Source organism: Hippocampus guttulatus, chromosome 5 (assembly GCF_054856545.1).
Source record: "Hippocampus guttulatus isolate MCC_2025c chromosome 5, RoL_Hgut_1.0, whole genome shotgun sequence".
In the NCBI taxonomy this organism is placed as follows: Eukaryota; Metazoa; Chordata; class Actinopteri; order Syngnathiformes; family Syngnathidae; genus Hippocampus; species Hippocampus guttulatus.
This window is the reverse complement of record NC_141265.1, coordinates 12,857,233-12,879,041: the sequence shown is the minus strand read 5'-3', so window position 1 is coordinate 12,879,041 and position 21,809 is coordinate 12,857,233. Positions and strand designations below refer to the sequence as shown.

General features: G+C 40.7%; 5 protein-coding genes across 5 annotated transcripts; 2 read left to right on the top strand and 3 right to left on the bottom strand.

Annotated features, from left to right (window-relative positions):
- The first annotated feature begins 73 nt into the window (after positions 1-73).
- On the top strand, positions 74-6,511 carry polb (polymerase (DNA directed), beta). Its single transcript, XM_086112151.1, has 14 exons — positions 74-269; positions 580-637; positions 895-961; positions 1,375-1,449; positions 1,540-1,598; positions 1,846-1,895; positions 1,983-2,034; positions 2,110-2,164; positions 3,089-3,161; positions 3,245-3,315; positions 3,395-3,481; positions 3,604-3,671; positions 3,768-3,907; positions 4,635-6,511. The coding sequence occupies exons 1-14, from the start codon at positions 209-211 to the stop codon at positions 4,727-4,729; spliced, it is 1,011 nt and encodes a 336-aa protein (XP_085968277.1). The 5' UTR covers positions 74-208; the 3' UTR covers positions 4,730-6,511.
- A 251-nt stretch (positions 6,512-6,762) lies between these two features.
- Positions 6,763-8,808, top strand: dynll1 (dynein, light chain, LC8-type 1). Its single transcript, XM_086111684.1, has 3 exons — positions 6,763-6,886; positions 7,457-7,595; positions 8,371-8,808. Exons 2-3 carry the CDS (start codon positions 7,464-7,466, stop codon positions 8,506-8,508), a joined length of 270 nt encoding a protein of 89 aa, XP_085967810.1. The 5' UTR covers positions 6,763-6,886; positions 7,457-7,463; the 3' UTR covers positions 8,509-8,808.
- A 1-nt stretch (position 8,809) lies between these two features.
- Positions 8,810-10,489, bottom strand: rpl6 (ribosomal protein L6). Its single transcript, XM_086111683.1, has 6 exons — positions 10,343-10,489; positions 10,165-10,263; positions 9,812-9,955; positions 9,327-9,375; positions 9,074-9,258; positions 8,810-8,992 (listed from the first exon to the last, which is right to left on the bottom strand). Exons 1-6 carry the CDS (start codon positions 10,487-10,489, stop codon positions 8,840-8,842), a joined length of 777 nt encoding a protein of 258 aa, XP_085967809.1. The 3' UTR covers positions 8,810-8,839.
- A 2,393-nt stretch (positions 10,490-12,882) lies between these two features.
- Positions 12,883-17,699, bottom strand: acaa2 (acetyl-CoA acyltransferase 2). The gene is made up of 10 exons (XM_086112387.1): positions 17,544-17,699; positions 16,804-16,970; positions 16,398-16,526; positions 15,662-15,778; positions 15,428-15,575; positions 14,929-15,104; positions 14,547-14,676; positions 14,389-14,459; positions 13,536-13,690; positions 12,883-13,454 (listed from the first exon to the last, which is right to left on the bottom strand). Exons 1-10 carry the CDS (start codon positions 17,557-17,559, stop codon positions 13,373-13,375), a joined length of 1,191 nt encoding a protein of 396 aa, XP_085968513.1. The 5' UTR covers positions 17,560-17,699; the 3' UTR covers positions 12,883-13,372.
- An 894-nt stretch (positions 17,700-18,593) lies between these two features.
- LOC147205094 (uncharacterized) lies at positions 18,594-21,484 on the bottom strand. The gene is made up of 2 exons (XM_086111324.1): positions 21,294-21,484; positions 18,594-20,777 (listed from the first exon to the last, which is right to left on the bottom strand). The coding sequence occupies exons 1-2, from the start codon at positions 21,352-21,354 to the stop codon at positions 19,459-19,461; spliced, it is 1,380 nt and encodes a 459-aa protein (XP_085967450.1). The 5' UTR covers positions 21,355-21,484; the 3' UTR covers positions 18,594-19,458.
- Between the last annotated feature and the right edge of the window lie 325 nt (positions 21,485-21,809).

Below are 21,809 nucleotides of genomic sequence, written 5' to 3'. Positions count from 1 at the left end.
TGTCTAATTTGATATCACTACGTAGCTAGTCAACGTAAATTCCGCCCTCACTACGTGTCCCCCCGCCCCGGAGTATTTCATTCTCATTGTCCACATAGCTTTTATGCTAGTCAGAAACTAGCGCTCAACAAAGACTTTCAATGTTTTCTACGCGCGTCTGAACTCGTTAGAATTTTAACCGGACGTTTGGAAATTTGACGACTCCGCCATGAGCAAGAGAAAAGCACCACAAGAATCTTTAAACGAGGGAATAACAGACTTTCTTGTCGGTATGTTGGGGGCTGGGGGAGAGAAAGCTAACCACCGAGTTGTGCTAACGCTAGTTACACTGACATCTGTGTGTTTGTCACGGGAATAAAAGAACGTTTGCATACAGTGTGCTAAACTGCAAAAGCTTCGGTGAGATTTTCCTTTGGAAGCCGTGCTGTGTGTGTATAAAGGACAAAATTAAATTGTAAACTGATCTAGTTACCGTCGAAACACGATTTAAACACACAGTCTGCAGGCTACCGTCTGTTAAAGGGACACGATACTATAGTCGCTAAAGGGCAATAAAATATCGTTCTCTTGTGTTTCCAGAGCTGGCCAACTACGAGAAGAACGTTAACAGGGCAATTCACAAGTACAATGCTTACAGGTAATTATAATTGTCAAAATAAAGACCGAAGAAGTAAATGGCTGTTTACTGATTTGCATTATTTCCCATGCAATCTGAATATGGTCATTATCCAAGTCCTTGTTATTTGTCTCTATCATCATAATGATAGAGACAAATAACAATGATGGTGTATAATGATACACCACATTCATTCACGTACGGAGGATTTATTTTTGTGGGTTCTATACGTGCCTTGACGATTTTCTTGATGTTTTGGGGGGGGGTTCTATGTTCAGGAAAGCAGCCTCAACAATTGCCAAATACCCGCAAAAGATTAGGAATGGCGAAGAAGCCAAGAAACTGGTACGTGCTTGCACCAAAAAGGGTTGTGGTATCATTTGCAGAATTAGTGATGTTTAAAACGGATTCACTGCTAGCCAATGAAGAGAATTTTGACTTTTTCAAGACTCACAGTGTAGTCTGCTCAATGATTTTCTGTCTCGAATCTACCAAATGAAAGAATTTTCCTTTTACTAGAAAAATACCATCAGCAAAGTATTGAGCAAAGGCTGTGAATATTTACGAACATCATGTTATGTCTTAGTTTTTATTTTTCATAAACTTGCTGAAAATAAAAGTTGACAGTGTCTTAATGTGGTTTTATGCATTGTGTGTTTTGGGAAAGGCTGTAACATAGCAAAATGTGGAAATTTAATGGCTACATCACAAGTGTGCTTTCCGCTATTGTTTTCATGTTGCCATAAATGTATTTACAGGAAGGCGTTGGCGCTAAAATAGCTGAAAAGATTGACGAGTACTTGCAGACAGGAACCCTACGGAAACTGGAAAAGGTGAGGTCATGGAAAGCACATTTCATACGGTGATGGCTCAATAATATCACAAACTTCAGTAACTCAACCTTTATTCTCGTTTCTTTTCAGATTCGAAATGACGACACCAGCTCTTCTATCAATTTTCTTACAAGAGTAACTGGAATTGGGTATGAGTCTAAAATGACAAATACAAGCTCATACAAATTTACAATCACAGTTGACCAAAGAAATGAGTGTTGCTAAATATTTCAGCACTCCAAATAGTTTGTAGGCGTGTGTGTGAATGGTTGTCTGTCTATATATTGACTGCATTTGCCAAAGCCAGCTGGCATAGATTCCATCTCACCCACGATTCCTAAACGGAGTGAAAGGTATAAAATAGTAACCAAATTCTTTCTTTGGTGTTCACTTTAGCCCGGCTGCCGCACGGAAGTTTTTCGAAGAAGGCGTGAAGACTCTTGAAGGTTTGTCGAGCGCGTAGCTTGTTCAATGTCAAGCTGTGGGATTCATTTTGGATGTGTGTTAATTTTCTTTTCATTTTGTGTATTCAGATTTGAAAAAGATAGAAAGCAAGCTTAACCATCATCAACAGATTGGCCTCAAGTGAGTTTTCTGATATTATCAAGCCTTCAATCCAAAACTCTTGTGTTGATAAGTGGATCATTTTACCCTGTTCAGGTACTTTGAGGACTTTGAGAAAAGGATTCCACGAGCTGAAATGGAAACGATGGAGGTGATTTTTTTTTGTTGTTGTTATTTTTCTTAATAGCTCGTTCAATCCATTATCCTCACGGCGGTTACGGGTGTGCCGGAGCCAACCCCAGCTGTTTTGGGGCAGTCAGCGCAGTACAAACAACCAGCCACACCTAAAGATGATTAACCTACCGTGGATGTTTTTGGAATGTGGGAGGAAACCGGATTACCCGCAGAAAATACATCCCCCAAAAATAATTTGAAATATGATTATCTGAATAACTACAAGTCCTAAAATCAAATAGTGTCCATGTTAGAAAGATTGAATCATCAAAATTCCAACAACACATTCAAATGGATTGATTTCACAAAGCTTTTGAAATTTTAAACTTGCTTTCCAGTTGTCGTATTTATTTATTTTTAAATTTCCTGAAAAGCACAATACACACTTTTGACTGCTTGAGCATAACATAACATATTCTAAATTTTAATGCATTTTAATTGCTAGTCAATGCCATTCTTTGCTCGGGGGGAAAAAAATACAAATATTAAAAGCGAACTTATATATTTCACACTTACAAAAAGAAGATAAAATGCAATATGTCGAACCAAGTAATGAACCATATCAGCACATTTTCGATCGCCAACACAATGTATCAAACTTGGCTAATTTAAATCTAGGCTACCACCACTCGCACAAAGATACTGAAATTGTCCCCACAAGCGGACAAGGATAGCCACAGTCACTGCTGCCCTTTCAATTGTTTTATTGAACAAATGGTAACGATGTCAACAGACTATAAGCACATTCCCAATGTTTTTTACACACCATGCTGATTTTGGGGGATGTTTTGAGTGAGAGTGGACTATGTTCACGGACGACAAAATGAGGTGGAATCTTTTGGGGAATATTCAGTTGCTCTCAGGAGACGAAAACAAATGATCTAAAATTGCTCTCGTGCAGACACTTATCCTTGGGGAGTTGACAAAGATTGACACTGACTATATCGGAACGATCTGCGGAAGTTACAGGCGAGGTAAAACCGTCCCTGTGGTTTTCTCACTTGACTACGCTGTTGAGTCTTTGCGGCGAATGAGCCCCCTCACTTGAAATTTGCAGGCGCGGCATCAAGCGGGGATATTGATATTTTGCTGACCCACCCGGACTTCACCTCTCAGACTGAGAAGCAAGTAAGCCTGTTAACCAAATGCAATGCAGTGTGTTGCCCTGTTGTTAAACGTAACCTTTCTTTTAAAACCGACGGTTTAGCCAAAGCTCCTCCACGCTGTGGTGGAACATTTGGAGTCGATTGGCTTTGTGACTGACACTCTCTCTAAAGGCGACTCCAAGTTCATGGTGAGACCCCCTGCTTGCGCTCCTTTCACGTGTTCAGTGTGACTGCTCATGCGTTGAGCAGCGTTAACGCGCATGTGTCCGTGTACACATGAAGCACATGATGACAGCCTTGTTTTCTGCAGGGAGTCTGTCAGCTGCAACAAGGAGATGAAGATGAAGAAGAATACCTTCACAGGCGCATTGATATCAGGTGCTACTTGGATTTATATTCCTCCATGTGCATGTTTTGATTGTAGGCATTGTGGGGTTTTTTTGGTTAACACTGTTGTCTTTCCACTACCTCAAGGTTGATCCCCAAGGACCAATACTACTGTGGCGTTCTCTATTTCACTGGGAGTGATATCTTCAATAAAAACATGAGAACTCACGCTTTGGAGAAGGGCTTCACGCTCAATGAGTACACCATACGACCACTTGGGGTCACTGGTGAGTCATCACTGGGTTGCTTTCATACCCTTTGTTTGCTTCAGTCGTTCGCAACTGTTAATTTTATTGATTTTTTTACACTATGTGGAACCTATACCAATGCCATGCCAAATTTGAACAATTAAAAAAAATTTGTACAGTTCCCCAAAACACCAAAATGTCTTGTGAAGTGTTCTTTACAAATGATCGCATGAAAAATATAATTAAAATGTAATTCCACATTTTACTTTGTAAAACAAAACAAAAAAACTGAGTGAATGACATATTTATATGGTTGCAAATAAGTAAACATTTGTTGACACTTTTTTTTGGTTTGTTTCAATTCAATAGATATTGTGCTGCTCCATATTGGGGGCTGTGTAATACAGACATAGAATAAAAAATCCATAAGAGCTCAAGACAGCTCACTTGTATCTCAAGGGCCTCTGCATATAAATCTGCACACTTTCCTACATATCAAACACTGGACTTTTCCCTCCATTATTATCTGCGGTGGACAAACTTCCTGCTTTTAAATCCAGCTGGTCACATTTCTCCTGTGTCATCTTGCCTCGAAACATCAACACCAAGAGAGTCAATCAAATGTTTTTTTGTTTTTTTTTCAAACCGTGATCTACTTTTCAGTACTGGTACTCTAAAGTAAACCGTTGGAGCGATTGTTAGTGTCGGGGTTGTGTGATCTTTACCATTTAATGAACAATCGTTCCTCTTTGTGGCTTTGTTATAGGTGTAGCAGGGGAGCCTCTGCTGGTGGATAGTGAAAAGGATATCTTTGATTACATCCAGTACAAATACAAGGAGCCGAAGGATCGCAGTGAATAAAGACAAAGACGACTTTTAAGTATTGAAAATGTGGCTTTGGGGACACATCAACCAGCATGCAGAGGTGCAGTTTATTTCGTGGTGTCCTCTCGACAAAGATCAATTCCTCCGATCCGAATCACATTTTCTGTGTATTGGCAATCCACTCTCTGTCATCAGGTTTATCTGCATTAGCACATGCAATGGAGCTTTAGATTTGTATTTAATAGAACATGCCAGTGCAGTTCTTAAATATGTGTGTGTGGGGGGGGGGGCTATTATGGTAAAAATATGAAGACAAGCATTTGTTTATGGCTGCTGTACTAGTGGTCGCATTTACATTATTTTATTTTCAGGGCAGTTATAAATATCGGTAACTACTGTAGTTCACTGTTAGTGAAATGCTGCAGTATAATTTTCTTCTGAGCAACAATTGTAAATTCAGGACAGTCTTGATTGGCTAAAAAAATAAAGACTTTTAGAAAAAAATATGTCCTATGGCTGTACTTACAATAGTATATCTACATACTCCTATATATGAGAATACGTAATGTAAATTCCCCATACAAAGGCTATAAAGTCTATATACCCCTGTTCAAATGTAAGCTTTTTGTGAATTTAAAAACAAATCATTTCAAAACTTTTTTCCACCTTTAATGTGACCTATTACCTGTACAACGCCATTGGAAAATAAAATGTATAGTAAAACTAAACGGAGAATGTAGTTGCACAAATGTGCGTGATCACATTCAAACTCATGTTCGGGGGTCTCAAACGTCAGTCCTTGAGGGGCTGCATTCTTGAATGTTTTTAATCTCCCTGCTGCAGCACACCTGATTCAAATGATCACCTCATCAACAAGCCTTTGCAGGAGCCTGTTAATGATCCTGATCATTTGAATCAGGTGTGTTGCAGCAGGGAGAGATGGAAAACATTAGGGAAAGTGGCCCTCTCGGACCGGAGTTTGAGACCCAAAGGCCATGTTATCGGGAGGGAACACAGCTGCCACCATTTAAAATGCCTTTGATTAGCCCCAAATAAAATTGAGTTGTTCTAAGTTGGTGTCATGGGACAAAAATACATTTTCTTACGTGCATTCGGGAGATTTCAAGTATGTTTTTGCAAAATGGAGCCGGGCTTGGGTGTTTTTCTTTGTACAATATTTTGTGCAATTTCATAATAACTTTACATCGTAGCACAGACATATCAATAAGATCATGTGTACTTTAACAGCGAGACCAGCATTAGCTATATTTGTCCTTCAATGTTGCTTTCGGCCTCTTGGACTACAAAAAAGTCAGGAAAGGCCTACTAGAACACATTGGGGTTGAATGTGATTGATAAATTCACCCTGTGCGAATTCAGTGCAATATATATTTTTCCTTTTTCTTTTCCCTCTTTTTTTCATACAGGAGAGTATTGCATTCGCTTCGGATTGCTTTTTTTTCCTGAGTAATTTGTCTTAGATTGGTGAGGCTTTGTATTTTTGAAGATTTTTCTCTATTTTTTTTTCAAGTGAATACAAAAGGATTTCGGGTTAAGTCAAGTTAATTTATGCCACAAAACCTGGCGTTTGAACAGAAGGGTGGAGTATTTTTGTATCCACTGTTGCTCCACTTACATTCTCTACGGAGTAGGACTAGATAAGTTCTTTACTTCTTCCTACTTTCTTGAACATAATAATTGTGTTGAATGATGACTAATTTCTCTTTCCTTTTACTATTTTACTATATATATACTTACTTTCTGTCAATTTATTACTGTATATGTTTTTATGTTCAATAAACAAACAAACTATGGACACCTGCGTTGGTTAGAAGCTGATGAATCAAGCATTAAAAAACTTAAATATTTAATCAAAAATCTTAATGTCGCGTAGAAATTACATTCGTATTACAACGGTTCTCGTCCAAGATTTGCCAGTGGTTTCCCAGGCAACGATGGGCCGCAAGGCATGATGGTCTGAAATAAAATGCAGGGAGAAAAACCAGAGAGACGGCCCGCTGTGAGCCAATTGTGGCGCCTGCTGCGGTGACATCAGCCAATCAGCGCGACGTAGCCTCAGCGCCCAAGCGCAACACACCCACCTTTACTCTCGCGTGCACCACTTCGCATGAGTTGGACGTTACTGGACTGCTTCTCGGTGTAGACCTAATCAAGAACCAAAATAACAGACTAGTAGGTGAATTTAAGAAAATTAACCGCGATTATTTAGAAGAATTATGCATTTTAAGGCAGTGCGCTTTTTAAAAAAATCTGTTTAGTACAGGGACGAATGCACAGCTTGATATCGTGGTACAATCAACAGCTCGTCCACTATAGCACGTAGCCATGTGATGCTAGCTTTTTCGTTCAAATATAGCTTCCTTAATTTACATGTATATATTCCATACCATTTGCTCGTGTTGCCACTCCATGCTGCTTTGGTTGGCGTCGGTGCATTTGATTCATGAATGTGCCTTCGGCGTCAACAAGGTCGGCTACGTCAATTGTTTTTGTTTTGTTGTTTTGCACGATTAAAAAAATGTTAAGTATTGCTCGCGCGTCTCCATAGAAACAACTGAGCGCGCGCATCCACTCACACCGCCAATGGTGGAAGTTATGCAATCCCAATGGAAATAGCGCGTCCAAATATTCCAGTGCCGAGTCTACTACTGTAGTCCTTACGTAACGACAAATTGGTCGGTAATATCAAAATGAAGTAACGCGTAATAAATATCTTGTTTTGTTGTTGTTGTCGTCTCCCAGGGCGACCATGGCAGACAGGAAAGCTGTAATAAAGAATGCTGACATGTCCGAGGACATGCAGCAGGACGCCGTGGAGTGTGCCACCCAGGCCCTGGAGAAGTTCAACATCGAGAAGGACATCGCTGCCTACATCAAGAAGGTACAAAACCATGGCCAAGACGCAATTTGGCTCGATTCCTGAATCACCCCCGCCAAAAAAGCCCTTTTGAGCCCTGCAAATTGCTGTACACAACTTGCCCAAGGCCTTTGGGTCTGATTAGGTTATTCTCACACATACAAACGAACAAATCGTCCGAATGGAAATATTTGATTGCATGTCCAAGGCATATTGAAATTAAGTGTGGCTTCATTTGATTTGGCTTATACTACACATGTCCAAGGTAATACAAAAATGATCTTACCCTTTGTGTACAGTATAAGCAGTAAATTGTACGGTGTTGGCATGAGCTTAACGTGTTTAAAATTCAAATACACATTCATCCAATTGATTCAAAAAAATTCAAAGTAATTGATTTCATCTTGTCAGAATTTTAGTTTACTGTGATATGAGTAAAACGTTGAACTAGTTTTCATAACTTAAGAATTGGGTATCAAGCTATTGAATGTCATTTACTAAGGGACACATTGTACTTAACATTATGTAATAAACTTGATTCATCATGCATAATACAATTTTAATTTCAGCCAACCAGCATGATGCAAGGACTGTCATCTCAATAAGGGATGTCTATCAACTTTAAAGGATTAATGAAGTCCCAAAAATACTGCCTTTGTTCCTATACACCATAAGTCACAGGTTCTTTGTAAAAGTGTAAAGTAGCCACGCTCTTTGTTTCACAGCAGTGTGCACGCATTTAATCAAAACATATGCAAAGATTAAGGTACACAGGGTGGGCTTTTACCTCTGTTCTTAGGAGTTTGACAAGAAATACAACCCGACCTGGCACTGCATCGTGGGAAGGAACTTTGGCAGCTACGTGACTCACGAGACCAAACATTTCATCTACTTCTACTTGGGCCAGGTGGCCATCCTGCTCTTCAAATCTGGTTAAGAGCGCGCGCACACTTTGAAACACGCTTACAACTACAACACATTACTGACTCGACAAAGGCATCCATTCCCAGGCGGGAATGGGGACGCTGCCTTTTTTGTGCTTTCTATTTTTGTTCTGAGGATTAAAATAATGTGGCCATCTAAAAATAAATGAAATATTTATTTTTGTGTTACATTACATGTCTTTTTTTAATGAACATTTTGTGTTCTGCATTCAGTGCCTGTTCATTAGTGTGTACTTATAAATTATTAATCAGTTCATGATTTAGACTGTAAAATAAAAAAATGTCCAGACCAAGTGGCTGTAAGATTCACTTTTATTAACACGCTTAGAAAACCAGCTTGTGGGGAAACATGCCATTAGACAAGCAGAAGGTACCACGCAGGTATCCTTTGAGCTGGGGAACTTTCTTGATGAGTGGGATAAGCTGAGAGTCCACAGCTTTCTGGTCCGCCTTCCTCTGCTCCGTCAGCTGGTACTTCTACACACATGCACGAGGGGGTGTAATTAGCAATCAGCTCAAGTTGTTGGGACAAATTTGACCAGGGCAGAATTTATTTACCTCCTTCTCAATGTCAAAGATCTCTCCCTCCTGGTGACGGGGTCTCTTCAGCTTCTTCTTCTTGAAGTAAACGTCATTGAGCGTTTTAGGGATTTTCATCTCGGTGATGTCCACTTTGGTGGTGGTGGCAATGACAAACTTCTGATGAGCCCTGCGCAGGGGTACTCTGTTCAAGACGATGGGGCCTTAAAAAAAAAGGCGAGGGGATTAACAGCTGTACTTGTATTTTAAAATTGATGCTGCAAACACATACCAGTGACAAGCAGGAGACCGCTTGCGAGCTGCTTCAGGAAGACCACACGCTACAAGAAAGAAGAGGATCAAGATGAAATGGAAGGCTCTTCGCACAGTTGTCTCCTAGTTTCTTTCCATAAAATGGCACATTGAGTGGTTGTTTCATGTTTCTAAACCAGACACCCCTTAACAGAATCTGGTGGGAGGAGCAAACAACTAGAGATGTAAGGAGGTAGCCCAAGAAAAGGTGGACCCCCCGCCCCCAATACATGGAGGCTAAGAGCCAAAACATAAAAATGGTCTCCAAGAAGAAAGTAAACCCCTTCAGCAGGCATACAAAGACAAGTGCTATTGGGGTCCTCGGTGCGGATATACTATGATCAATGAAAGATTATAAATGATAGACACATTCCAGTAACACTTCCATTGATGTTACTAAAATGAAAGGGACCAAGCGCTATGGTAAACCGAGGATTGGTGTGCGTGTGTGTTTCAAACTCCTACCTTGCCGCGGTGGCGACCGGTGAGCAGGATGAGGACTGTGCCCGGTGTGATGGAGGAGCGCAGCCGCCTTCTGTGCTGGCAGAAAGGCTTCTTGCCGTGGCTTTTCAATTTGCGGGGGACGTCCTCTGTGGGGTAGTACCGGGGCTGCGCCAACCCAGGGGGTGGGGGGTGTTAGCCAATGTCACAAATGCAGCAGGAAGGATATGTGGCATTTATTCTTGTCTCAAAGAGTTAAATCTTTGTCTTATGGGTGAAAATACAATAATTGTTCCCCTCAAGCTTGCTTTGTCTTGATACAGACCGCTTTTTTGTGTGTTTTAAGTACAGGTAAGGTTTTAACAGTGTGTACGTACCATCTTGCGCAGCTTGACAACACGGGTGCCTCCATTCTTATCACCGCCAACGGTTTTGACAACTGTGGCTCGGGGCCTGACTTTCAGCTGCTTCTCCACCTGATAGCATGACGGGTCATATTGTAATCCATTCGACATCATTCGGCAACCTGGATTTATCTTGCCGAGTGCCCCGCACCTTTGTCTCAGTGGTCTTGGTCTTCCTCTTGTACATAGCACGACGAGAGTACATAGCCGAGCGGGAGTAACGGCCGATGCCCCGGGCCAAAACCGGGTTACGGCTCTTGCGCTCCTTCTTTACTGGCTTTGCGTCTCCCTCTGCCATCTGACACAGTAACACACACTTGTCATCAGTCAAAGTGCGTCACAGTCAACATATATTTGTCCGTGGAATACTAATTTCAAATGCCTTTTAGAAACTGGTTTCATCCACAAGGAAAATTCACTGGCTCAGCAGTCTTGACAATGAAAACACAAATGAAATTATTTAGGTGGGCATTAATGTGGTGAAAATGTAATCGATGTTGAGAAGTCAGTCACAGTGGCACGATGGTTAGGTGCTTGCCCCTGAGGCAGTCGGGTAACATTTGCACAACTTGGCCAAACTGTTGTGGTACCTGTCCTCATACTTGACTCAAGTTATGCACCTCAGGCCCATTAATGTGCACTCTCCTTTCAGTTTAAAAGCGTGATCCGAATAGAATAGGGTTTCCAAAAAAAACTATTAAAGCAGACGTTTCTCAATCAAATCTCCTCGATAGAAAAAAAACAAGAAAGTTATGAGCAAATGGCCGAGGTCACAGCCTAAACGTCATTTATAAAACAATTAAGTCGACTGATATTATTTGTACAACGCCTCACAGGCATGTCTAATAGCTAAATGAATATAATGTTCCCACAAGAAATGACAACTTGGGACAAGCCACGCCAATGAGCAAGCCGCGGTAGTTTGAAACTTAAGCAAACCTTAGAGAAGCTACTTTAAATGCCCACAAGGTTTCTATTAGAATTATTCAACAGGGTGACACACATATATAGTTCCACAACCAAAGACTGACCGATACCACGCAGAGCAAACACGTTTCTGTTAGCCAGTGGCATTTAGCCGACATTAGCTCGAGTCAGCGGCCTCTGACGACCGATGCATCAAGCGGTATATTCTCATCATCGTGGCGTGTGAATAAGTAATACTAACATAGGGCACGCTGTCTAAACAATTAGATTCATTTTGTCGTATTTAAGCGCATACCATTGCTTCAGTAACGTGGATTGAGGTGGATTTAATTCATACAGACACACGAATACATGAAATCCTTACCTTGGCTAAAAAGAAAAGAACGTCATACGGGAAGTGACGAATATAAGGACGCAGCGTGATGACGTGTTGGAGCGTGTTCTGGTCCTTGTAGTTTCACCTGGAAACTGAGAGCTTAAACATTATTCAGGAAAAGTGGACTGCATAATTGTGTCATCAACGTTTGAATTTGAATTCCGAAAACGTATTATTATTTTTAGATCTACATTCATAGTTGTTTTTAACCCATTTAATCCCGCCGGTCACATTTGTGAAGGACAGCAATGATTTAATTTACAGGGCTCTAAAAATGTTTTATTACCGATTACTTAAAAGGGCTACCAACGACACCTGATTTTGACTTTTAAATGTCTGGGAAAAAATTGGGATTAAATTCGTTAAAATGAATTCTATCAATTTATTCAGGATATCACATATGAATTTGTATTGATCTCTGTATTTTCTGTCCTTTTATTTGATTTTACCTGTAACTCTCATGGGATCAATTATATTGCATAATATGTAGATTAGGCGGCATCCTGGGCGACTGGTTAGCATGTCGGCCTCACAGTGCAGAGGTGCAGGGTTTTATTCCGGCCTTCCTGGGTGGAGTTTGCATGCTCTCCCAGTGCCTGCGTGGTTTTCCTCCCGCATTCCAAAAACATGCACCGTAGGTTAATTGAACACTCTAAATTCTACCTAGGAGTCATTGTGAGTGTGAAGAATCGTTCGTCGATGTGTGCCCTGCGATTGGCTGGCAACCAGTTCAGGGTGTCCCCCGCCCACTGCCCGGAGACAGCTGGGATGGTGCTCCTGCAAACCTGCGACCCTCATGAGGATAAGCAGATTAAAAAAATGGATTGTTGGAAATACTAACTTAATAAGTCTGTGATAATTGAAATAACGATCGGTTGAATTGAAATTTCTACAATTATAATACCCAAATTCATAATGTATAAAACTAGTGTTGTCTCATACACGAATCCATGTAAAACGAGATCTGATCGAGTACAACTGTTGTTCATTTCCCCCCTTCATTTTGTGCTTAAAGGGTTATATAAAGAAATGACTTTTCTAGTGCTTGTCCTCAACAGGGTAATGGGTCAGCTGGCACCTTTCCCCGCTACTCTACTGTGGTCAAATCTATAAAAATGGATGGATGGACATTTCACCTTGTGTAAATAAACAATTGTTTTAACCAGTTTATGATTTTATATATTGAGCTTTTGAATTGGGATAAACCACTGAAAGATTCTTCCCAAAATGTATTTTTATTCAGATCAACTAGCACAGATATACAAAATATATGAGATGTAAAGTACAGCTGATCTGTGGCTGTGATCAAAATACAAGGCAAATGTATACTATACATACCATTTATGCATTTTAATATATCCTGAGGTAAAAGTGACACAAATCATCCATTAAGATAAGATAAGAAAACCTTTATTAGTCTCGCAACGGAGAAATTCCCAATTCACAGCAGCAAAGTTATGAAAGCAAGAAGTAGAACAACAAAATACAGGAGCTCCTGGAAAGGCAGCCACTCTCGCGGCGCCATATTGAAGTCAAAATAACAAAAATAACACAACACAACACATTGGACACAGGTTGTAATACGAATACAGTTATGTCATTAACTTAAAGTAAGGCAACACCGGACTGCAACATGTATCATACATTATTTTTTTGTAAATAGAGTAATGTTGCAAATGGTTAAGAGGAAACCACAATCCGACTGTAAATCATATTCTATTGGGCGGTAGGCCTATGTCTCAGAATAAACCAGGAATCAGTCCTTCCTGCTTATGACTCAAAATGCAATGTGGTGTGTATGTAAGCAGCATTTGTCTGAATGTGATCATGTGATTCAACATTAATGGCATTCTTCTTCTTCACGGTTTGGCAGCACATTCAGCACTTTTCAAGGACGATGGCGATTCCTTGACCGCCTCCAATGCAAGCTGATCCAACGGCGTACTTTCCGCCTCGTCGCCTGCCGCCAAAAACAAATAAATCATTCAAAGCCAGATGAAATAACTCCTGATGATATCGCATATTGCCATGACCATGCTACCTGAGCTCGTGAACCAGGTGAGCAGTGATGCGAGCCCCCGAAGCTCCAAGAGGATGTCCGATGGCGATAGCGCCGCCGTTAACATTGCTTTTCTCTGGATCTAGTCCGAGAGACTTGGATACAGCCAAGTACTGGGGAGCAAAGGCCTCATTCACCTGTTTAAAACATCAACCATAATTCCGCTTTTAAATAGTGTCCAGTGTGAGACCCTCCTTTGTCAAGCAATAACAAGACCGCTATCACCGTTAGCTTGCGTTTTCACTCGACAAAGCAAGAAATAACAACAAGCTAACACTTGTGCCTTTCAAAACGGCCTGTTTTAGCGAGACAAAACAATGTAATTATTGATACTTGTGGTAGTTTAACAAAAGCATGGGAACAGTATAAGCCATGGGTGACAAACTCAAGGCCCGGGGGCCAAATCTGGCCCGCCACATCGTTTTATGTGGCCCACAATAAGCAAATCAAACGTGTCAACTTCCATGATGCTCGCTAAAATTTCTACCAAAATGTAAAATTCTCATGTGTAATAAATAAGAGACATATTGTAAGCATTTTCTTGTAATCAAACCGCTCATTTCAGTAACTTAAACAATAGTATTGTTTTGTGTTTTTTGTTATTGTAAAGTGTCCTTGGGTGTCTTGAAAGGCGCTTATAAATAAAATCTATTATTATTATTATTATTATTATAATAGTTGAATAAACACTTTATAATTGACTTTTTTAAAATTTGGTTTCAGTCATAACAGCCCTCCAAGGGAAATGGCAACTAAAATGTGGCCCACGACAAAAATGAGTTTGACACCCCTGGTATAAGCCATATAAATAATGGATGAACTGACTTTGACTGACCTCAACCATGTCCATGTCACTGAGTGACAGCCCTGCTTTTTTGAGAACTTCTGTGATGGCTGGAACTGGGCCTGCGCAATTGAAACAACTTCACTGACTTCTTTCATTTCATTTCAAACTAAACGCTTCACTGTACTGTTCACACGAACGCCACTCACCAATTCCCATGATACTCGGGTCACAGCCCGACACATGATAGGCCACAATTCTGGCCAGTGGAGTGAGCTTGTGTTGACCGAGTGCATCCTCGCTGGCAATCACCACTGCGGCAGCGCCGTCTGACACACCCTAAGGAGCAGCAGATTGTGAAAGTTGACCTTCTCACCACGTTGATGCCGTATTACCGTCGTACACATAAAACAGAGAATTCCGCATTAAAACTGCCGCATATTTGCCTCAGCATTGGTGAAGAGCTATGGCTAGTTGAACATGAACGGTCGCAATATGTGTGGCATATTGAAAAAGTCTATTTGGATGTATCCAGATGAAAATGGTCTGAAACATCAGATTGGTAGAGTCAAGATAGTGGCGAGGACTCACTGAAGCATTAGCAGCAGTAACAGTGCCTCCCTTCTTGAAAACGGTAGGCAGTTTGGCCATCTGTTCCATTGTGGTCTGCGGACGAGGGTGTTCATCCTGAGCCATGGACACTTTGCCTTTCTTTGCTTTCACATCAATCGGAGCGATTTCAGCATTGAAGTGGCCAGCCTCGTGAGCTGTGGAACCCCCCCCAAAAAAACATTTTAATATAAACAATATATTTCACTACAAAAGAGTATTAGGGTTACGCAGAACCGGAGGATTAAATTCTGACCAAAGAAGTTGTGCTGTTACATGTTTAGCATGTAAAAATGTTACAGGACAGATGTTTGTCCATGAAAAAAGTCATGATATTATTAGTTGAGCAAACAGTATTCTTGCGATAAAAAAATCGCAATGTTATAAGAAAAAAGGAATGTTTCTACTGTTCTCGGTTTCATTTGGTGAGTCTTTGAACTATTTTATACAAAATATACATTGCGTGCGTGTGTGTTCTGACCTGCTTTCCACCTCTGCTGTGTCTGGTATGCATAGTTGTCGCAATCCTCTCGTGTAATCTTGTACTTCTCCGCCAGGTTTTCTGCTGTGATGCCCATTGGGATTTTTACGTGTAGATCAGTCAACCCCGCCCACAAGGTGTCCTCCAGCTGTCAATCAAGGCACAGGGAGGCTTTATTTAAAGAAAAAAAAAAGTTTTGTTCTGCGTGAAGTGTAATAGAAAGAGAAAACAAACCTTGAGATCAAATCCAAATTTTGTACCGAATCGGATATTGCGTACGGCATACGGAGCCTGGCTCATGCTCTCGGAACCACCGCACAATACCACCTCAGAGTCCTTTACACAAATCTCCTGAAAACACACATGGCACAACAATGGGGTTTTTTTCTCTGAGTGGAGAAGAAATTGCATGTATTTTAAACGTATATAAAGTACATAGCTACAGCACATTCAAGTTATAAGAATATGCACATTTGTGCAACCACATTATTTCAGTTGTTTATTTTTACATCCACTCTCAAGAAGAAAAAAAAAAAACATGAGTTGTGCAGGTTTTAGGCCACATTACCGGTGGAAAAATTTTTGAAATGATTTCTTTTAGTCTTATTTTTATAACAGCTTATCCAGGTGCATTTTAGAATATCATTAACAATTCAATCAATTCAGTAGGTCAAATAAAATTAAATACATATTTTATCCAAATGTTTTTTTGTTGCTACTTATGTCATAGTCACATTTTTTAAGGGTATTAATTTGGGGCTTAGAAACAATATAATTCGACTGTATTCTGTCCTCCTATACAGCATTATGTATATTTTAGTAAAGTCACGGTGGGTATGCAGAGTTTGCATTCACCCTCATTCGATTGTGTCACTGTGCCTAACGCAATATCCAGAGAGTGTTAAAAAACAAAAACACTGCTGAGTCATTTACTTCAGCCTAACGTGTGTGTTCTCTGGGTCGCTCTTACCTGAGCCCCATTGATGATGGACTGGAAACCAGATCCACACAGCCTATTGACAGTGAGAGCGGGGACTGGGATGGGAACTCCGCACCTCAGACCAACATGGCGTGCGATGTAGGGAGCGTCCGCTGAGCTCTAGAAGGAATTGAAACAAAAACGTATCATCGGCCACATAGCATAAGTACCTCAGTCATTTTTCAATATGTTTGGAAAACAATAACATAAAACAAATTTTAAAACACACATTGGTATTTTTATTGTATCATTTTCCTTAAGCTTAAGTGTTCATGCATCTGGTTGAAGTTTTTGTTACAACATCAATAAAAAAATGTACATAAAATTATCCTATGTGGCCAACGATATGCAACATGTGTATAATTGAATATGGTTCTCATGTGGAGCAGTGCAACACCTGCATGACGTTCCCGATGATGACACTATCTATGAGCTCGGGCGCCACATTTCCTGCACCCAGGGCAGCCTTGGCCGCGTGCTCGGCCAGGTCTGTTGCACTGTGCTCCTTCAGGACGCCGCCGTAAGTACCGAATGGCGTGCGCTTGGCAGCCACAATGAATACCCCTAGGAAGCAAACAGCAGTGATGTTAAAATAAAATTCGCTAAATTTTGAATTTTGGTCTCCAGGTTGCTATTTTCCAATATTTAAAAAATAATAATTAGAAAAAATATATCAATATTGAGCAGTATGAAAAAATTGTGACATACTTTTAGTCAAGAATTATTGATCATACCATCCACACCATGGTTTCATGAAATAAAAGGCATACTTATACCAATCTTGCACACACACACACTCAGACTACAACGACTCGTATTGGTGTACCCCCGATTAATTTGTCCATTTCATTATGATATTCACACCGACAGTATATATAATTTAACATGTAAAATCATTTTAAGTTATGTCAAAGCGGGTGCAAGTGGGATCCTAATTCTTTGAGAACTTGAAATGCACAAAGTATTGCGAAACGTCAATATCTACCCCTTCATTTTGTAATAAATTCCATTGAATTTTGGACAGTTTGTATTACATGGACACACAAAATGTCAAACAAAGCCAATGACGAATTTGTTGTCCTAATGCAGACCAGCCGATCCGCATGGCGTTGACTTATTTTTTTAAAGCATAATTACCTCTGAGCAGTGCCATGATGACAAATGAAAAGTCCAAACTTGTCGGACACACACTTTTTGTTCTAGATGTTCTCCTGGAAGCTTTAAATAATGTACTGTTGGGTGCACAGACACCCCACGCTGTATGACCTTTCCCCTACAAAACCAGTGAACGTCCCTGCCACAGATATACACGTACTAAACTGAACATACACGCCAGCGCGCTGTAGCAGCGAAACGATTGGCCGATGTAGGGGCCATTTTGGAGGTGGCAACATTCCTTTCAAAGGCAATGCATATACAGTACGTACATTGAAAGTAAATATTCATTTGTTGATTTCACTACTGATTTCATGAATTTTATTTTGTCAACGTCGAAACGTGTACTATAATTACAGAACAAACTGACTTAAAATATGCGAACTAAAAATGGAAAAAGGCTCTCTAGCAAAGCATACATCATCAATCCATTGTAGTTATTTTACTCTTTATTTCCAGAGGCCAGGGAATATTTTATATAGTTTACAAAAAATGAACATACATCCATATATTTGTGGACAACCGTATGTAGCAAAATATGCAGGCATCATAATTTCGACATCTTGCCCCCACTAGCTTGGCCGCTCTGTATGCACGCAACTCAAATTTGCATACCGTGTCTACTTTTTCTGATTCTGTGGTTCTTCTTCGTCATTGTAGTCTTTTTCTTCTTCGCTGTCGTCTTCTTTCGGCGATCTCCAAACGGTATGATTACACTGCTGCTATCTATTGGCCTGAAATGATTTCTGTCAGGAGACTCAAATGTAATTCTAAAGGGGCCATAATTATTTTTCTCGGAGTCAATTTATACTGTAATAGTCAAAACAAATTGTAATTGTCATCCAAAACAACAAATATAAAATCTCAAATGATATATTTCCATTCTCGACATACATTGATATACGTAGTTGTGGAAATGAAAACATGACCCCGTCATGAACCCAAAACAAATATAGTTAAGTTAAAACATTTTCTTTCATTATAAACACACAAAAAAAACACACACAATAAAAAAGGCAGTCTGCATTGGAGTCTCTCATTTGGAGTGTGTACCATGCGTGCATCAAGACAGGTTATCTTTCCGCAGCGCCTTCGACACACAGCTTTGAATTTAATCTAAAAATAAATTAAACACAACATGCAACAAGAGCAAGTCTGCAGGCCATCATGAAAATCAAAGACGAAATGTCAAACAGAGCAAAGCGCTCTAAAGTTAAGAGGGTTCTTTAGTTTGAACTTCTACTTTTATTCTTTTTTAAATTGGTTTAAGAAATGTTTGTCCTGTTCGGCCTGTGACTTAAAGTGTGCTTTGCGTTTGACACCCCTGCACTAGACAGTTCAATGAAGACAGGACCAACACTTGAAGCCTTATCGATTAACATTCAGTCCCCCCTCCCCCGTCTCTGCTCATTTTATGATCCATAATGCCTGCTAAAGAAATTCGTTTCAACTACTTTTTGAGAATCTCTACAGAAAAGGCAGTTCTCACCTCGAATGGAAACGCAAATCCGGAGGTCATCTGCATACAAGTTGTATGAGATGGCTTCAAATTTGCTGAGGTCGTCTCTGAGGTGAAGCATGAAGAATGCAAAAATGGATGGGCCCCAAGACTGACCCCTGAGGGACAGACTAACTTATGGGGGCTCGTAACAGAAGGCTGTAACTCGGCTAAAAATAATGAAAAACAGTGCATCTGAAGTGATCATTGTACTTCCAGGGGGGAAATGGGAAAGTAATGATCAGTGGTCGGCTACTGTTGGAAGATCATTAAGAGAAACTGGCCTTGACACTGATGACATTGTTCATACAAGAAAATTGAACATTTTTTCCCTCTGTTGCATTTCTGCACGTATGCAATGAAGCTGGTCCTCTGAACATCGACCGTGCCATACACGGATCAACTGAATGGTTGCTCTCCTGTGTGCGATCGCATGTGTATTACCATGTTTACCTTTTGAGTGAATCTTTTTCCACACTCAGAGCAACTAAAGGGTTTTTCTCCTGTGTGCGTTCTCAGGTGTTTGACCATAGTTGCTTTGACAGAGAAAGTTTTACCACAGGTTAAACAACTAAAAGGTTTTTCCCCCGTGTGTGTTCTCATGTGTATATCCAGATTGACTTTCCGAGAGAATGCCGTGCCGCAAACTGCGCAACGGAAAGGTTTCTCCCCTGTGTGTGTTTTCATGTGTGACACCATATGATGCCTTTGAGAGAAGGTCTTACCACAGGTTGAGCAACTGAAGGGTTTTTCTCCCGTGTGCGTTCTCAAGTGTGCTACCAGACGATGCCTTTCGGAGAAGGTTTTACCACATGTTGAGCAAAGAAAGGCTTTTTCGCCCGTGTGTGTCCTCATATGTTTGACTAAGTTTAGCTTAAGAGCGAATCTTTTACCACACAATGAACAACGAAAGGGTTTCTCTCCAGTGTGCGTCCTCATGTGAGATTGCAAAGTTTTCTGCTGAGAGAATGTTTTACCGCAAAATGTGCAACGAAAGGGGGTTTCACCTGTGTGTTTTTTCATATGGGATGTCATATATTCCTTGAGAGAGAATGCCTTACCACAAGTTGAGCAACTAAAGGGTTTTTCTCCTGTGTGTGTTCTCATGTGTCTTAGCATGGGTCTATTTTGAGAAAATATTTTACCGCAAATCGAGCAGTTCAAATGTTTTTCATGCGCATAACATCTCCTGCGTTTGTGATAAGTTTTCTTGTTGAGAGCTGTCTTCTTTTCTGCAAATTTTGACTCCTTGTCGTCCCCTTCGCCGTCAGCGTCGCCCCTCAAAGGTTCTTCAATGTCGTCGCTGTCTGACAGCGGAGATAAGAGGTTAGCTGGCGGTGGTCGTCCAGAGTGGTCTGCACTTGAACTGCGATGGCGAAGCTGTGACCACTCGGGTGGTTCGCCTTCGTCATTGTTACTCTTCACAGAGACAACAATCACTGGCAACTTGCTGACATCCATCAGCTCCTCTCCCTCAACGTGGAAGTGCTCTGGATCTTCGTCTTCCTTTTTCATATGGATGGAATATGGATCCTCTTCTTCTTCCTCTTGGTCTTCACTCTTCACAGAGACACCAGTTAGTGGCAACGTCCTGACATCAGCCTCCTCACCTTCTTCCTTAATGTGGGGGGGCTGTGAACTGTCCCGTTCCAAACGGGAGCTTGCCCACTGAGACTGAGGGGGGAGATCATCCTGACAGCCACTCAGCTGCTGGATGTCTGCGGGACATAAATAACACAAACATAGTCGAGCTCAAGTTGTTTTGTTTCCATTAGCCATGAATAATAAATGGACAGTGAACATGAACTGAAAAGCAGTTTTTTTTAAATAGCAAAAACTTATGTTGCGTTGTACTAAATGTAATTGCTGACTAAAGGGTGTTGGGAACAAACACAAAAACAATGTCTCTGCCTTTTTTTCCAAAAATGGGCAGATGTTTTTGGAGCCACCAAGACAGCTAGTAAGAACAGGTAGACATAGTTGTCGACGGTAATATTGCCTATTCAGTATTAACAATTTAAATAATCGTCTTTTCTTTTGTAATAGTAATTCCTCGAGTGATCGTGAATAGCCAACAACTCACCCCGAGCCGCCCACATTTAAATATACTGTAGACCAAATGATTTTGATGATAGATAGAGACATCATTAAAGCTGACGGAAGATGGGTTTTATTCTGAGGAACCTAACAGATGAGGTAAATGTGTTAAATTATAGGGGAGCATCTGTGCAGACCTTGGACGCGTCGCACTGTTTTAGCAGCATCCAGTTGACGCCGGTGTCGTTCGTTGTCCATCTGTGCTCAACAAATTTGCTTGTCATACGACGCCATCGTCTTAAAAAAAACGTTTTTTTTTGCAACAGAAATTGTCCCCCACAACAAATCATCAAACGTTATTTAATGTTTTTCCTACTCGAGTTGACAATGCAACCCTCTTGTTTTCATTTTGTATTTATTACAGGTTGGGATGTAGTATATAAATTGCACTACCGCCACCTCTTGTCCTGGAGTGCGGATTTCACGCCCATCGAGGGTCAATTTCTTAATAAATCTTGGTGACAGGTATCGCCCATATTATTATGTCATGAGCTGCTGTCATGCATCTGGTTGGAGTCATTTTTCCGGACTTCGGAACTCGGACTGCTCAGTTCTAAGGGGCGATCCAGCGCACTTTTCCTGGTCGGAGGTCGGAAAAGTCCAACTTCCCACCTACCTCAAAGCAACATTTTAATTCGTTATTGTTATATTTT

Coding starts and splice junctions, on each gene's coding strand:
- polb (XM_086112151.1), top strand. CDS start 209: ATGAGCAAGAGAAAAGCACCACAAGAATCTTTAAACGAGGGAATAACA. Junction 3,162..3,244: donor CTGCGGAAGTTACAGGCGAG/GTAAAACCGTCC, acceptor TGAAATTTGCAG/GCGCGGCATCAAGCGGGGAT. Junction 3,672..3,767: donor CACAGGCGCATTGATATCAG/GTGCTACTTGGA, acceptor CACTACCTCAAG/GTTGATCCCCAAGGACCAAT.
- dynll1 (XM_086111684.1), top strand. CDS start 7,464: ATGGCAGACAGGAAAGCTGTAATAAAGAATGCTGACATGTCCGAGGAC. Junction 7,596..8,370: donor TCGCTGCCTACATCAAGAAG/GTACAAAACCAT, acceptor CTCTGTTCTTAG/GAGTTTGACAAGAAATACAA.
- rpl6 (XM_086111683.1), bottom strand. CDS start 10,489: ATGGCAGAGGGAGACGCAAAGCCAGTAAAGAAGGAGCGCAAGAGCCGT. Junction 10,264..10,342: donor CCAAGACCACTGAGACAAAG/GTGCGGGGCACT, acceptor TCATGCTATCAG/GTGGAGAAGCAGCTGAAAGT. Junction 9,956..10,164: donor TTGTCAAGCTGCGCAAGATG/GTACGTACACAC, acceptor GGGTTGGCGCAG/CCCCGGTACTACCCCACAGA.
- acaa2 (XM_086112387.1), bottom strand. Junction 15,105..15,427: donor ACAGCAGAGGTGGAAAGCAG/GTCAGAACACAC, acceptor GGGGTTCCACAG/CTCACGAGGCTGGCCACTTC. Junction 13,455..13,535: donor CACCTGGTTCACGAGCTCAG/GTAGCATGGTCA, acceptor TTTTGGCGGCAG/GCGACGAGGCGGAAAGTACG.
- LOC147205094 (XM_086111324.1), bottom strand. CDS start 21,354: ATGGACAACGAACGACACCGGCGTCAACTGGATGCTGCTAAAACAGTG. Junction 20,778..21,293: donor AACAGTGCGACGCGTCCAAG/GTCTGCACAGAT, acceptor TATGTCCCGCAG/ACATCCAGCAGCTGAGTGGC.